The 16,459-nt window shown below is 38.4% G+C and overlaps 1 protein-coding gene across 2 annotated transcripts in view; it reads right to left on the reverse strand.

The window, feature by feature from the left end:
- The window catches only part of HSPA4L (heat shock protein family A (Hsp70) member 4 like), a 30,545-nt gene extending 14,157 nt beyond the window's left edge, over positions 1–16,388 (reverse strand). For both annotated transcript variants that reach the window (XM_062573984.1, XM_062573983.1), the window contains exons 1-11: positions 16,132–16,388; positions 11,764–11,821; positions 10,179–10,319; positions 8,333–8,455; positions 6,697–6,796; positions 4,584–4,717; positions 3,357–3,601; positions 3,189–3,265; positions 1,865–2,016; positions 1,273–1,379; positions 761–894 (exon numbers count right to left, since the gene is read on the reverse strand). In XM_062573984.1, coding sequence (XP_062429968.1) covers positions 761–894; positions 1,273–1,379; positions 1,865–2,016; positions 3,189–3,265; positions 3,357–3,601; positions 4,584–4,717; positions 6,697–6,796; positions 8,333–8,455; positions 10,179–10,319; positions 11,764–11,821; positions 16,132–16,238 — 1,378 coding nt within the window. In that variant the 5' untranslated portion in view covers positions 16,239–16,388. The remainder of the gene's footprint in view (positions 1–760; positions 895–1,272; positions 1,380–1,864; positions 2,017–3,188; positions 3,266–3,356; positions 3,602–4,583; positions 4,718–6,696; positions 6,797–8,332; positions 8,456–10,178; positions 10,320–11,763; positions 11,822–16,131) is intronic.
- Between the last annotated feature and the right edge of the window lie 71 nt (positions 16,389–16,459).

Genomic DNA, 16,459 nt, shown 5'->3' on the forward strand with positions numbered 1-16,459 from the left:
ACACTTTTGAAAATGAATAGTCTGAACACTGCCTTCTGGAGGCAATGAGGCTGATACCCCATTTTGACACAGGTTGCAAATCTGAGTGAAAGTGATACAGACTCTGCACACGTAAAGGAATTTTCCTAAAAAAGAGACAGTCATCTTAGAGATGGTTTAATAGGAAATACCTACCAAGTTTATATCAGAAACTAATACCTAGTAATTTTATTTAAAAACTCTGAAGACTACTATTAATAAGATACTATTAGCTACAAAGAAAATATTCACACCATCTAACACTTCAGACTCTACTACAGATGCTTAAGGTCAGGAAATGCCCATCTTGCATGTTCTGAGAGTAATAGAAAGACAAAACAGATACCAGTCTAGACAGATAACTAGTGTTAAGAGCTCTTTTGATCCAATTTCTCTGAAAAATCCAAGTTGGCCTGCATATCAGATCCTGATCCATTTTAGAGGTGAAAAGAACCACAGAACAGAGTGCTGAACTCTTTGTACCTGCTTTCTTAAAGCATTCAGAAACAGTAAAACAGATACAGAATGAAGAAAGTAAACCTTTTAGAAACTACCATGAAATGGTATTGATACTGTTTGATGACTGTATCCAACAGTGGAGACTGTGCCAAGCCTTTCTAAAAAGAACTTGGGCTTTTCTATGACCTAGGAAATACAGAGATAAAACCTCTTCTAAAAAGGGCTTTTATTTCCCACAAACACACTTTGTGAAAGTCAGGTTTGGTTTTTTTTATGTTCTTACCTATTCTGGAATCAGGATAAGGCACTTCATGAGGATGAGTATAGTAAGCTTCCAGATCAAAAGGCTCCTTCTTGTGAAAAGTAATTACTTTTGAGAATGGAGCAGCATGGTTCTTACTGAACACTTCACATTCCCTGAAGTAGGAAAACATTGAATAAAGTTAAACCATGAAGCACAACTTGATTTTGATTATGCATTATGTTGATGATCATCGGCCATGTTAACGAGTAACTAAATAATGTTTACTTAAAGAGTCAGCTTATAACAAGAGCTCCAGGTTGAAGATCTGTAGGTCTCAAAGCTGGACCATACATTTTATGCCACACTTCTCAAAAAATAAGCAAGATAACACTAAAGTATTTAAAATACATACTCTATGACTAAGCAGTAATTGAAAATCAAGAGGTATGATACAAAAGAAAATGGAAACTGTTCAAGTGGATAAACAGAGTTTCAAGGCATATACATGCATACACACACACACACTTTTTAATTAACACCATACAGCTTACCCTGTTCCTTCCTCATAAGATGATTTCCATCTTAACGTTATTGAATAAGGAACAACATCTGTGATGGAAAATTCACGTACTTTAAAAGCTGGGGAAAGAATTGCACACTAGAAAAGAAAGATCAGAGTTTTACTACATTCATGTGGTGAAATTACTGTATTCTAAGTGCAAACAGGCTACAAATCCGTACAGGTCATACGGAGGTCCTGCTTATCACAATTTTTCAACAAATTTCCTACTATAAGTAGAAAGGCAATCAGGTCATCTGAGCTGAGTGACTTACCTAAATTAAGCTAACAATAACAGATGCTACTTTGCTAGTAAGTGTCAGTACAAAAAATGAACAAAGCTTCCAAACCACCATACAGCAGTGTGAGTTATGAGGCTGAACAGGTCACTTCAAGTCCAGCCTTCTAACATCAGTGCTAAGTCACCAAATGTAATTTCTTACATGGCCACTGTGACCAAGTGTTCAAAGAGCAAGACAGACCTTACACCTTGTTTCAGCTGTAGTACCTTTTGGTTAGTTTTGTATTTTAGCAGTACATCACATTAAATAAGTAATAGTGAAGCTGAATTTTAATAGCCATACCTGCAAGGCACAGCCTCTTGCAACAGCTTCATCAGCGTTCAGCGTGGTGCTGATTTCTTTACAGAAGAAGTTAGAGATTTGTTCCTTTACTGCTGGGATTCTAGTGGCCCCACCTACAATTTCTATACTGTAGATATCTTCACGTTGAAGTTCTAGAAAAGATCACACAGGATTTTAGGTTATCATCAAGATATAAAAAAAGCTAGTTTTGGTCAACCAAGAAGAGGTTAGGACTCATTATCTACACACTGTGACAAGCAATGAATATAATCAATGACCAATGAAATCTTTAAAAACAGATTTGTAGTAATATTCTACTCAAATCTTGGTCCCTTCTGCAAGGCTACACAATTTTCTAGTTACATAGTTCTGGAAATGCAGAAGCAAAACATCTAAACAGTGGTTACTTCATGACAGCTCTTCTTCAAAATGCATTGTCCATGTGTCGCCTCTTTCTGGTGTCCATAAGCCCAAGTGTGTATAACAGGGTTCTCTTAGGCACCCCTGTATTGCTGGACAACACCTCATCCCTCCCAAACAAGAATAAACTAAACTCAGATATATCTCATTAAATGTTCAATTTAATTTTGCTTGCCAATACAGAAAAACAAAACCTTAATTAAAAACGTATGATAAATATCACACTGTACTTGCAGGGTAACTTTAATTCTTGATTCACACTTCCGTGCACAAAGTGATTGCTAACAACTATCAGTCCTTGTATAGTTTTACTGTAGTTGTTACTGTTCAAGTTCTTACTTTGATTACTTCTCTAGCTAACTGACATAAGGAGAATTTTTCCTTTTTGTTTAGCTGAAGAGGCTTGAAATTAAGGGTAAGCTATTCACTATCCATTTTTTCCTGATGTAATGTGAGAAAAAGAAAGTTATTTGCACATGCTTCAAGTAACTTTTTTCAAGTATCTATTGCCAGATTCTCAGATCAGTGAGGACAGGTACATATCACATATGGAAGAAGTTGGCCAGACACTAGCAAAACGTTAAGGCAAAGAATAATGGTTTTGCTATCATTGCTCACGAGAAGAAACAAGCTTTCAGAGGGCCAACCTTTTCCATTGCACAGAGTGAATGAGGGTCAATAACCAGGGTTGCATTGTGATTTGTGCGCTAAATGAGGCAGAAATGAGATCATGCATACATGACAAGCACATGAATGGAACTTACATTTAACTTTTCAGTACTTAGCTTTGCAATTCTAATAAATACAAAAATATATTAAAAAATAATCATTAAAGAGATCTAGGATTAACTGTATTACCAGTTACTTTGAGTCAAAAGTAACACCTATATTAACTCCTACTTACTAGCTTGATCCATGGCTGCTCTCAGGGGAGGTTCCACTCGGGACAGAAGGGCAGCACACAATTGCTCAAACTGAGCTCTGCAACAATGGGGGAAAGAAAAGGTCTCATATTACAAGCCAGCTTAGAGACCACACTTCATTGCACTTCAGGGAAAGTAATGCACAGTACCTGTTCATCTTGCTAGAGACATCAAGGTCATTCATGAAGCACTCAATATTGAGTGGAAGATCAGAAGCATTTGCACTCATAAGCTTCTTCAGTTTTTCACATTCCTGATACAATCGCAGCAGTGCTCGAGGATTCTCTTTTACATTCAGTTTGTATTTTGTCCTGAATTCTTCAGAGAAATAGTCTACTAAAGCCTCATCAAAATTCCTACCACCTAAGAAAGGGTCAAAGGTAGTAGCCAAGACCTATGTAGAAGCAAAAGAACAAAAATTAAACTCAGAGTTAATGTTTTAGATCTGGGGGTAGCTTTTATATGGAGCATGGTTTTAAAAGTTAGCATCTTTAAAAAACAGGTATGATAAGAAAATCACAATGGATTTTGCTGTATGTTATTACTATGCAACCACCTGACAGGGCAACTTTTTATTTAAAGTTAATGCTTCAAACTTTTAGTTCCTGCCCCCCCCCCTCCAAAAAAAACCAAACCAAAACAGAAATCCTCAAAAACTCATCTAGCAAAGAACTCCCAAACCACCCCCAATACATTAACCATGTTACTTCCTACCATGCTATGATCCCCTACACAATTTACTATCTCACTAAAGCAGCAGACTGAGATAGCTATCCTGTCATGCTATTACTAGTTCTGTGTTTTAAGTAACAAAAGTTTCACTTTCCATATGACCTGTATGTGACCATGTTTTGCTAGCAAAATAGATTTACAAAAACATTCTCTCATCCTTTAAGTTTGGGAGAGTGGTGGTTATCTCAGAATTTGAAAGTGAAGATCATTCAGTTATATTTTACATATTTAGATTAAGACCTAATGTATGGCAGGAGGGGGAAAAAAAGTTTGGTTCACCAATTCCCCATTCTACTGAAGAGAAAGAAGCAAGCTGCATGACTACAAAGATAGAGACTACCAAAAAATACAAGCATCTGTTTCAGTGAGGTAACAGGGCACAAACATCATGCATACACTTAGCTGTCAAGCACTTTTCAGAATACTTTGGGCTACTTTATTCTACTTTATTCCTGCACTTCATAGAAATTGTTCTGGCAAAATTGCCCAAAATATCAGAATATTTTGGTATACAGCACTTCTAAAGTATTTGCTACAGGCATTTACTAGTAAAAAAACAAACAAACAAACAAACAACACACACTTCCCAGCACAGTATTGACGTATCAGTCAATACGTTTTAGTGTATAGCACAGAAAAGTTACCTTTAGTTTTCCCTTGTTAAAAGCACAGATTGAAACCTGATATGCAGAATGTCCCATATCTACAAAGACCACATTTCTCGGCTTCTCTTCCAAGGCCGGCAGATCTTGCTTGTATATTCCATAGGCTAGTGCAACTGAAAAAAAGAACACAAGGAAGTTACTGATGTAAATTAAAGGTGAAGCTGTATGCAAATGTAAAGCATGGTAAAAGCAATACAAAAAGGAACCATGCTGCTTATTATATTTCTTCTTACAGATACCTCTTCTACTATGCTCAAATAGAACATAAGGCTGCAAAGGGTCATGGGCTTTAAACTTGATTTTCATTTCTTACTGTTTGACTTACAGTTGCATAAGCCTCATGATTGAACATGAGGTAATTGAGTAATTAACATTTAAACATTCCGTATAAACTAACATCTCTTTCCAACAGAAATCATGTTCTGCACTCATACTGTGCACCTCCAACCTGCTAACTTTAAGTAGCATCTTTACTCCATCAGTTTAAATTTTTAGATTCAGTGTCTATCAGATCATTTTAAAGTCTGAGAATTATTGTTCATATATGAAGGAGCTCATCACAAGCAAAACTAACTTGTTAAAAACAGATTTTTCACTGTTCATATAGAAAAATGAACATCAAGTGAAATTTCAACACTACTAAAGCTATCACCTCACATTTCAGCTCTGCTTGTAGCCACGTTAACATTGCTGTTTGTGAAAAGGCTATTCCAATTGTTGTTTTATTAATACAGATCAAGCCTTATAGAACTCTCTCCTTCAAACACCTTACTTTCAATCTTGCAAAATTCAAGTGTAAAGAAATAAAGAAAAATGTAAGAAATAAAGAAAAAAAATTTATAACACTAGTTTAATATTGATATTGAAATCTTAGATTTCAATAAAGTTGGTTGAAGAATTAAAAAAGAGAATTTAAGTCAAGGAACACTTTGTTACTAGTTCAAACTGCTCCACTTCTGTTCCCATGAAGCACAGCCTTTTTTTATACGGTACCTCAAAAGCAATTCACCACAGCCAGCAGGCAAACTCATGTCCCCTCTATAAACCTTTGTTTTTGAACTTCCTAAAGACTTTTCAGCAACAGGAAACTGCAATAAGCAAATTACTTAATACAAATGACATTTATGCCAGTGCTACAGCAACTGATAGGTCTGCCAGTAGTTTAAACACAGTCACACTCCCACAAACTTATGCTCAATTTGATCCAGATGTTTTGGAAAGTCCTGCAGTTATTTCTAAATATGATCAGCAAGGTCTGCTTTCAGAAAAAGCTGCATAAAAATGCAGTTTGCCTGCATTATATTTTAGATTACACCTTTTGGAATCCCCCTTAAATATCTGACCTCAAGTAAGTACTAGCTTACAATTAATATGTATTTCACTAATACTCCCAAGTGATTTATTTTTTATTCCAGTACATTCATCTTCCAATAAGCAAGAAAGTCACATTATCATTTTTATCAAACTGGGGAAAATAAACAGGTATTAATAGTTAACTGCAAATGAAATGAAAAAGCTGTATGAGTGAGACATCGTTTGAAAATGCACTGTAGAGCAAAACATGGAGAGTATCACACTTAAGACTTCACTACAGACATAAATGATAAACATGATAATAGATAAGCAGTGTATTTACTGTCATCTTTAGAAAGAAAAAAGCTGGTTTTGAAAATATTGTACAACAGTATTATTTAATGCAACAACCAAGAATTGCTGTAGCTGGATTATCTATCAGAGATTCTCAAGCTAGCTCAGGCCTTCCCAACATAGCTCCATGCCATAGCAGAGACACTTCAGAAGCAGAGTAACTATGTTTAATGTGGCAGCTCAAGGCAGTTGACAAAGGAAGTTTCATCCTCTTACCCTGTCTGGTAAGCTGAGAACACCACATCACTAGCAAAGTTACTTTGTTTCCAATTCCCAAGCTGCTACTGGGTGGTATTGGCTGTGACAGCTTTTCCCAAGCTCTTGATTGTGCAACACTGGTACCTCACTGGCCTGACAGATTAATAACCTGAAGTAGGGGGAAAAGGCAACCCACCATCGCATTTACATGCAGTGCTGCTTATTTCTGTGCATGTAGCCCTCTTACCTGCTGTAGTTTCATTCATTAGCTTCAGACAATTTAATCCTGCAATCTGTGCAGCTGCCATTACAGACCTTCTCTCAGCATCAGTGAAGAAACTGGGTACCTGTTCACAAGAAATCATTATATAGGACATTACATGAACTTTAATTCTAGGAAATCAGATGTACCATTAAACAATCCTTTACGTTTTAATACCACGAGAAACAGTTAAGCTAGCCTCAGATTAATAAGGTAGTCCAAGTAAAACAGCTAGATAATTCATTTTAATGCATGTTTTAATTAAAAACTTCAAAGCAACAAAATTTGTTAGCTCAGGTCCAGACTCAAGTGTTTTGAACTAGATTTAAGCACGAAAAACCCTTATTCTTTACATTCTTTCTATTGAGATTTTGATCTTGAAGTCTTTACTTTAAAAAAAAAGTTTCTAAAAACATTTTTATAGCATAAAGTCAACATCTTTGCTAAAAATAAACTGTCATTAAAGTACTACTGCACTAAGCTATAGTTCAAGCTTAATTCCATAGTGCTGGATTTGTGTTACAACTGACGCTATACCATATATTGTATTGTTTTTAGTTACCACGTGCACACTGCAAGCTGGCACTGCAGTATAACAATACTCAATTCCACCAAAAACAGCCAAAGCACAGTCAGAACCCACTTAGAAACTAGCTGCAATCAACTGTCACCTTTTAAACCTAATTGAAACTTAAAACCATAGCACTACATTCATAGTTTCTGTATCATTAGCTGTCATTATAGTGTATTATCAAGGATTCCTTATTATGTGGGAGGTATTTGTGTAAGTTGTTGTACACCATAACAAAAGCAAGCAAAAAAGATCAGAACAGACTTCTAACACATACAGCTTTCCATTTTCCTTCTATTTGAGAAGGAGGAGGGAGGTAACCCAAACAGTTCATGCCTAGATGTCTCACAGAACAAGAGCAGAAGTGAAGCAGGAAAAGGAAACAGACAATATGAAAGGCAGAAATCTAGAATTTTGTATCAGGACCAAAACCTGGGCAAGGAGACTATCAAAGCAAGAAGCTCCACAGGTAAAACAAACTAACCATAAAAAAAAAATGTGGGCCATTCATATTTCTCAGAAATTGTTAGTATGACCCTCAGAGCCACGAAGCTTAGGCAACTCTGAATCTACACTAAAACTCAACAGCATTCAACTTTAGATATAAAGGATTTTAACATATGTTTGGGACAGTTCTATAGAAATGAGGACAATATACCACATATAGGCCAGTCCCCATTTATAACAAGCTAGTTATCTTAGCACCGAGTCAGCAAATCTGCATCAGTTTGGCAAGTATTTTCTGTCCAAACCCACAATGATTTAATGTTTTTTTTTTTTTTTTTTTCATTTTCTGACATGTGATTACAGAAACACTATCAGTCAGAAAGATTAGAATAGAGGCCTACTTTTTTTTGCAAATCAGTTATAAATAGGTAAACAGTTGTGTATTGCAATGTAAATTTGCAGTTTTGTTTTTTGTAAGTGATTTTTTTTGTTTTTTGTAAGTGATTTCTTTCTATTTTATCTGTTCCCACACGCATCATGACATAAATTGTTACGTTTAAAGTTATCTGTGAACAGAATGGCAATAAATATATTACAACTTACTGAAATCACACAGTCTGCCACTGGCTTCTTCAAAGCACTTTCTGAAGTCTCTTTGAGCTTGGCCAGTAACATTCCTGTTATCTGCTCAATTGCAAATGGTCTCTCTTCATCTAGATATCTCACCTGAAATTTAAAAAAAAGCAATTCTGTAATAAATCATCTCAGGTTAAATTTTCTCAGCACCAGTGGATGTAATTTTGCAGGGACAAGCATTTACTCCCGGGCCAGTGCACAAGTGAGCTTTTCAACTTCCCTTTGAAATCTTGGCAAAGCCATCTAATCAAGAACTAATCTGAAGGCTATAGGCTTCGTTTTTGCCTACCCAACACCAAAAGTCCCACCAAAAAAACACAAAAATATCTTTTCAGATACTTGTCATCTCTTCCCTAAGACATGCTGCTTGATTTTTTTTTTTTTTTTTTTTTTTTTTTTTTTTTTTAAGTTTTGATCAATGAGACCCAGGTTTAACACCATAGGTAACACAATGTCAACTGATGCTATGGATTCATGCTACTTGAACAAATTGTAACAGATCAGTTTTGTTGAACATCCATTTGTAGGAAGCCCTGACACTTCAGTTATTTCGAAGGATTATTCAAAACGCTACAGCCTTTTTTTTAATTTTAAAAAATTTAATAGCTAGCATCATGTTCTTCCTGACATGAGCTAAAAATCCAAGCTTTGGAACAAATGCAATGAACATTCATTTTCTTCAAGAATCACCCAGGCACATAAGGTGGAGCAAGGGCAATCAAGGCAACCCCAGCAGTCCTGTCCTGCCCAGAAAACACATCTCTATCTTTGAGCCTGTACTTGGGAGTGTCACATGAGGTTGTATGTCCTGAATTCCTGTCTGTCTGGGGTTTCTCTAGCAATCCTGAACACCCCTGTGCAGGGAACCTAAAAAAGAACAACTACGGCTATGTTTACACTGGCAGTTATTAAGGCACAACATGAGCATGTCTACAAAGTAAAAGAATTTCCTTGGCAAAGCAACCCAAAGTGCAATAAATGAGGATGATGGGAACATTTGCTTCAAAAGTGCACTCTGCATCCAAATTAAAATGTTAACGGTAGATGTATACAGAGTCTGAAGTCAGAAGTCTAAATTTTGAGAACAGCAGTAATTTATTTCAGAAGTAAATTAAGAGTAAATAACCTGTTCAGATTAAATATTCAATACATTATCTGTTTTCCTTGAAACTTGGTGTCTGCATGCCCATAAGAGCTAAAACTTAGCCAAGATTAATAGTCATGCACTATAATTAAATCTATTTGAGAGTAACCTGTTAACGTAAGGTATAACCTACTACAGTTAAGTATAGAAAGCTCAACTGACATCTCAAAGCAAAAAGGTTAGTATAATATTTGAGCATATATTACTATAGGGTAAATAATGTTCATCATCTTTAGATAGAAACTTCATTACACAGTAAATTTTATTCAAGGCAAGTGCAAGCCAAACAACCTTTTTTTTTAGGTTAGAGCTAATAGCTCTGGAGTGTACCTGTACAGGTACGCTTCACACTAGCTTTTTACATTGTCTTATTAGTAAAAGAATGTGTACATACTGCAGATCAAGTTCTCTTGATCTTTCCAATCATTTCTCCTTATAATTCATTCACTTCTTTACATTAGAAAGATAACAAAAATATGCTAAGGAAGACTTCGTGAAAAATAAAAGATGCATTACTCTACTGCTAAACTGATGTTTCTTTTTAAAATGGACATGAACAGATTTAGAGATTTCTTAAGGAAGACTTAGGTAAATTCAAGTAGGAAGGCACAAAGCTCTTAAGTGCTAATCTTTACCACTAGAGATATTCTGCACAAAGCTCTAACTCACCTTTACTCCTACCGAGCCATTCGGCATCTTCTGAAGCTCATAGGGAAGTTTGGCCCTTTCAGCTTGTATGTAAGGATCTTCAAATGCTCTTCCATGCAGTTTTTTGAAGCCATGTAATGTATTTTTTACATTTGTGACAATCTGTAGAAAACATATTTCACTTTGAGTTGACCATGATATACGTGGTATAGAAGACAATCCAGAAGGGGTTTGAACTTGCTTCAAGCAATATATATTTATTGGAAAATAAGAGGGTGGGGGGCATAGCATACAGGAAAAGTTTTTTTTTTTTTTTTAGAAAAATCTTCTCTCCATTATAAAACTCATTTTCCCCCCTTTTTAATACCAGAAAGTGTGTAGTCAATTTTTACTGCATCTTTTATTAAAAGGAGCTTTCTGATACAGCATGTGACATTTGATTATCCTATTACACATTCATTGGTGCAGACAGTCATTGCAACAATGAAACTCCTACTTACATTAACCTTAAATGGAACTTTAACAAATTTAAGCCTTCCATTTCCTTTGAAATTCAGCTTTAATTCAGATTCCACCTAGAGATAAAAACCACCTCATAGCTACTCTCCCTAGTCAGTGTTTCACCTAAAGTATTTTAAGAACATAAAGGACCAGAAAAAAATCCTAACAAACACAGTATTTAAACTATTAAAAAAGTTACTCCAGGGTAATTATTCCAGCATAAACTGAGCTTACTAGTCTAAATACCATGCTTAATAGCTGGAGAAAACTGTGACTGACAGGGTATCTTAAAGTTCAGAAGCTGAGCTCAGATAAGCAGTGTAAAGTTTCTCAGAAAGAAAATGATACAGCCTCTGCCAGATACTGAGCATTCATAGTATTACCAGTGGGCTCCATTACCTTTACATCCACTAGGGCAAAGTAGCTAATTCAACTTCCAATTACCTACACACTGCTAAGAAGAAAGAAGTCTTCTTCTCAGCATGCTAACATGATGTATATGTGAAAAAGACAGCAAGATCTCATCTGCTTTGGCTTTCTAAATTCACACTGGTCATTAAATGACTGAGCAGAAGACTTCATAAAGTATTTTACTCTCAAAGTTCTTTGTCTTCTCAGGTGGCAAGTGAAATTAGAGACTTACAGAGAAATTTTACTTCTGTCTGAACTTCTGAGTTAAGACAACAAATTACTAAGATGCATTCATTTCACTTTACAAACATCAATATATACATTCTAGGCTTTCACTCTTCAACTTCTGTTTTAGCTTTTCTAAAATATAAACACAGTATACTCCCCCAATTGAGACTGAAATACGAACTCCATTATTGAGGAGACAAGTGGGTAAGAAGAAAAGTTTTTTACTGTGGAGGGGAGCAGATTTTTTTCACTCTCCACTTTTACTCTAAATGACAGAAAACAAGGCAGAAACAGTGTTTCAACTCCAATACAGGGAACTGAAGCAGTGAGAACCTTACTAATTATCTATTGTATTTTACAATAGTAATTCCTCTACAACAGAGGAATACCAAGTTCATTCATTACTATTGTTTCCACAGTTCAACATAAGAAGTCAGATAATTATGGGGTTTTTTGATCCGTTTACCTGGCTCTTTGCTGCATTCCCTATGGCCCGGGTCTTGGAGCCTAAGGATATACATGCTCTAAGTAAAGAAAAAAAAAAGGAAAGAAGAAATTCAGCTTCAAAGAACACAGAGTATTTTCATAGTACTCTTAAAAACAGTTTTAAAATACATGTAGTAGCAGAACACAGATGGGGTATTTAACTTTATTATACAAAGCACCAGAACTTGAGAAATTCTGGTTCTTTTGTTCTTTGTGAATTAGTTTAGAAACTGATAGCAACCACAGTTGTTTTCCTTATAATTACATTTAAGATATTCTTTAAACACTGATGTAGTCTACAGATCTTATCATGAAGGTAAGGGTCACAGCTCGTAACTGAAAGAGCTTGTGACATTTACTATAAAAGCCTGAATTTTACCAGTCAGGTTTTCTTGACTCAAAAACCCTGAAGTTTGCTAGAACTATATTCACATTTCAGGGTCGTTAACAAAAATAATCATAAGACAACCATTAAAAAAACAAAACTTCCAAGCCCAAGACAGTCAAAGAGCTCAATACTATAAACTGCGTATCAAGAACTTCACGTGACTGAGGACTATGAGGCACACATGGCAGGCAGCCAAAAGGGGGAGATGGTCTGGGAACAAGCTTGCCAAGCTCCCGGCTACAAGGCCCCTTGGGGCTTGCTTCTTCTCACAGCCTTCCAGGTTATCCACCAAGCTCCTGCTTGGCCCCAGCACAGGACTGCCCAAGGTCCACAGACACATCTGGCCACCTTCCTGCTGCATTCAGCAACCTCTCCACCAGCCTACTAATGAGCATCAAGGGCACTACAGGCTGGCCATCTTTCAAGGAGCAACAAAGCCTACAGAAAGCATACGCAACAACTCCAGTGACAGCTCTACCTACTGCCTCAGTGCTAACTGTTCTGGGAGCAATTTAAGTAAAAACACAGTACCTAAAAGAATTTCTTCTTCCAGTAATAAAACACACACATTACCTCTCACTTTTAATGCAGATTTTCTAACCAGCTTATCTTCTAATCAGTGTATTCCCAAGCACTGTCAGTGATGCCCCCCTGGAAATTACTGTTGCCACCTTTGTTTTTACAGATCTGAAATGGAACTGGTTCCCTAAAAAGGAACCAATCTAAAATCATTCAGCAGTAATAACTATGATCTAGATTTCATAAAGTCAAAATTGAATTGTTTAGTGAAAGCATAAAGGTCAGTATAGTAGCTTGCTTCCCGCCTCCTCTCCATCTTCATTACAAAGGCAGTACTGTGTGTAATTCAATAGTATTATCCAGCAACCTCTTCTACTATAAAGACCTTAATAAACATGTGGAACCTTCCCTGGATTTAACTGCAGCAAGTAGAGAATGCACTGCACTACAATTTTATACAAGTAGTTCAGCTTTTACAAACAGTAAGCATTTTGTATTTATATTGTTTAATATTACTGTTCCTAATTATTCTTTGTAATAATTAAACATCAGAAAAAAAACAAGTAACAAAGGTTGCAAGTGGCTTAAAAGGCATTTATTTTATGGATAATGGTTAGTTTGTTAATGCCATTATATTAGGCTTTTTCTGGACTCTGTTGAGAACATCATTACTTTCACACCTATAATACAGCATGAAACATCAAGTCCCAGCCCGTGAGAAAGTTCTTGCCATCATTTTCTTATGTTACTGAGGTCCTAGCACAACAGCATGGGTTCCCCCTTGGCTAGAAAGAGGGAGTGGGAGGGAGGGTAAAAAAAAAAAAAAAAAAAAAAAGATATGCTCTCTTAGGCTCTAAACTTCACAGTTGTATCCAAGACAGCCCTTTAAGAACCACATCTGCCACAAGGAGATGCAACAGGTAGGACAACAGACCTCTCTCTGCCTATCCCCTGGCTTCCTCAGAAGTGACATTTTTGAACAGCAAAGACTTTTATAATAGCAGCAACTCCCTCCACCACAAGGGCATTTCAATCCTTTCCATGTGTTGTTTTGGAGAAGATACTACCTCCTCATTTTAATTACAGTTTGTAATTATGCTAATTGTTCATGGTCTAAAAAAAGTTATTAAAATATTATGAGTCATCAACAATCAACATTTTTTTCCCCACAAAACCGTGTTTCTGAGATATAGCAGTTGACCAGGTCATTTGTTCAGGGTCACTGGAAATGCTTGCAACCCACTGGCTGGAGCTCCCAACTCAGAAAAACTGAAGTGTCAGTTAATATCCAAAGAGATACTAAGGATGAAAAGACTTACAGATCTAAAGTTGTGCTGAAATAAATGGCTTCATGGCAGAGTATTTTATTTCTTTCTTTCTACCAAACTTCTACTAAAACTTCAAAAATAACACACACTATAAAAATGCTAGTAATCCCATGCCCTAGATCACAGGATGTAGGTTACAGAAAATACTAGTAAAGGGTCACTGTCAAAATGCTAACCCAGGGGCTTTCACCAGAGCGTTTTAAGAACTGGGACAGCAGACTCGCAATTTAAAGAGTGTTCGATTAACATGTGATAATAAACCATCTTCCAGAAGTCTATGTCGCTTTGTTCGTAGCACAGAAGTATACTTACACTAACACTGTACTGTGCGCAGCAATATTGCATGGACATCTGAATCGGCTCCAAACCAGAAGCCAGCTGTGATAATTAGCCCTGCACAACACAGGCAGGAATATCCTATCTTTAGCACCTAACCCAGTATCCTTTCACGTCTTAATGCACTCTGTATCTAAGTGTACTAGCTTGTCCAGAGCTAGTTCAGATATTTTCATGCTGCACTATGCAACATACGCAATTCAAATTGTAGAGCAGACATAACTTTTTTAGAGTTTTAAAAAGTTCCTAATGTTTTTTCCTATATTGTATTTCAGAGAAAGAAGAAACATGCCAAGAGAAACATCACCTGAAATAAGGTGCCTAATGCCTTTAAGTATTTGTTCACTCACTGTGACAAGTGAGCACTGTCTTGCTAACTGTGCTTTAAATTCCTTTTATAATAATTTTGCAAATTTATTGAAAGCAGCTACTCACATATGTTAATGTGAGGGATATTAAACACACTAAAGCCTACACAAAGCATACCTGCAAAAAATTCACTCCAGGGATAGCCAGGAATTGGAAGCACTCTGCATCATAATGGAGAAGGAAACTGTGGATGTTCTGAGGACTCTGTACAACAATTTCAGGAGGTTCTTTGCACAGAATTTTAAATGCCTCAAGAATTTTAATTCTCATAAAACCTGCACCAGTAGAACATCTTCCTGAAAGTTCCCAGTATGAGAGAAGAAGCTGGTCTATTTTTTCTACACAGTGCTAAGCATTTTCAAAGAGTACTTTCATTAATACAGACAACCTGCATTTTAGCACGCCACTCTGGACTTCTCTAAAACTTTATAAAGCACTGCTAAATGTACATTTCTCCATGACTGAAATGATAATAATGCTAAAGTTACTGTGGCCTCATACGGCAGAAATAAGTTTCCATTGTCAGCTATGAATTCCTTTTATGAAGGAAAGCACTGTCCAAAACTCGAGTTTTATGAGTATTATATGAATTCCTGATTCTTTCTTAACAACTATGCACAGATGGAGCTCTCAGAAATTCTAGGCGTATCCCATAGAAACAGAAAGAAGAATCTCCACCTACTCTTGCGTATCCCATCATCACTAACATAGCCCATTCCTCCCCCCTCCCTTCTTTGCCAGAAACCTCGGTATTGCACAGCCAACAGATGCAGCACGGTGCAAGTAAGAACAGGTTTAGGGAGAGGAAACTCATCGCGCCACTTCCTTGTTTCCCTGGTGAATCAACACCCTCCTCTTCCTCCTACCCAGTCTCACCCCGACTCCATCTCGAAGTTGTTAGTGAAATACCTTCAAGCCCTGGCAACCACAGCAGCGCGAACCGGGGTAACACACGCAGTGCAGCCGAGGTCCTCGCTGCACGGAAGAGAGCTGTTACACGGGCACCAGGAGGCTCCTTTGTGCCTCCTGCGCCGTACGGGCGCCGCGGTATTTCAAGGACACGGAAGAGCCGCAAGTTCGAGGGGGGGGGGGAGCGTTTCTCGGTCACCTCCTGCCCCAAACAGCACCTCCTCAAAACGCTCCTTTCGCCGCTGAGCAAGGGGCTTCCGCCCGGCCCCGGCAGGAGCCCGCGGCCTCGCTCCCCGCCGGCAGCGGGTGCCGGCAGCGCGCTCCCGCGGAGGGAGCCGCGCACCCACCGGACCGGACCGAGCCGGGCCGGGCCGGGCCAGCAGGGCCCGGCCCCGCGGGGGGCGCAGGCGGCCGCGCCCGCCCCGCAGCGCCGCGCCGGGCCCGGCGGGGATGGGATGGGATGGGATGGGGGAGGACGCGGCGGCGCCCCGGTACTCACGGGGTGCAACGGTCGCTGTACTCGTTGGCGATGGTCTCGATGCCGCCGCTGCGCGCGACACCGATGTAGCAGTTCAGGAACCCGAGGTCGATGCCCACCACGGACATGGCTGCGCCCGCTGCCTCCCGCTCCCCGCCGGCCTGCGACTACAGCGGCGGCGGCGACCGTCGCGGCTGCTGGGACGCGGCTCCTCGCCCGTCTCTCCCCCACTGCGGAGCAGCTGCCACCAACCGGCGGTTACTGCGCTCCGCGCAGGCGCGCTGTGACGCCCGGCGGGGAACCCGTGAGGCCCCGGCTCGGGCTTCGGCACTTTCCGGAAGGGCTCGGG

This window comes from Rhea pennata, chromosome 4 (assembly GCF_028389875.1).
Source record: "Rhea pennata isolate bPtePen1 chromosome 4, bPtePen1.pri, whole genome shotgun sequence".
Lineage (NCBI taxonomy): Eukaryota > Metazoa > Chordata > Aves > Rheiformes > Rheidae > Rhea > Rhea pennata.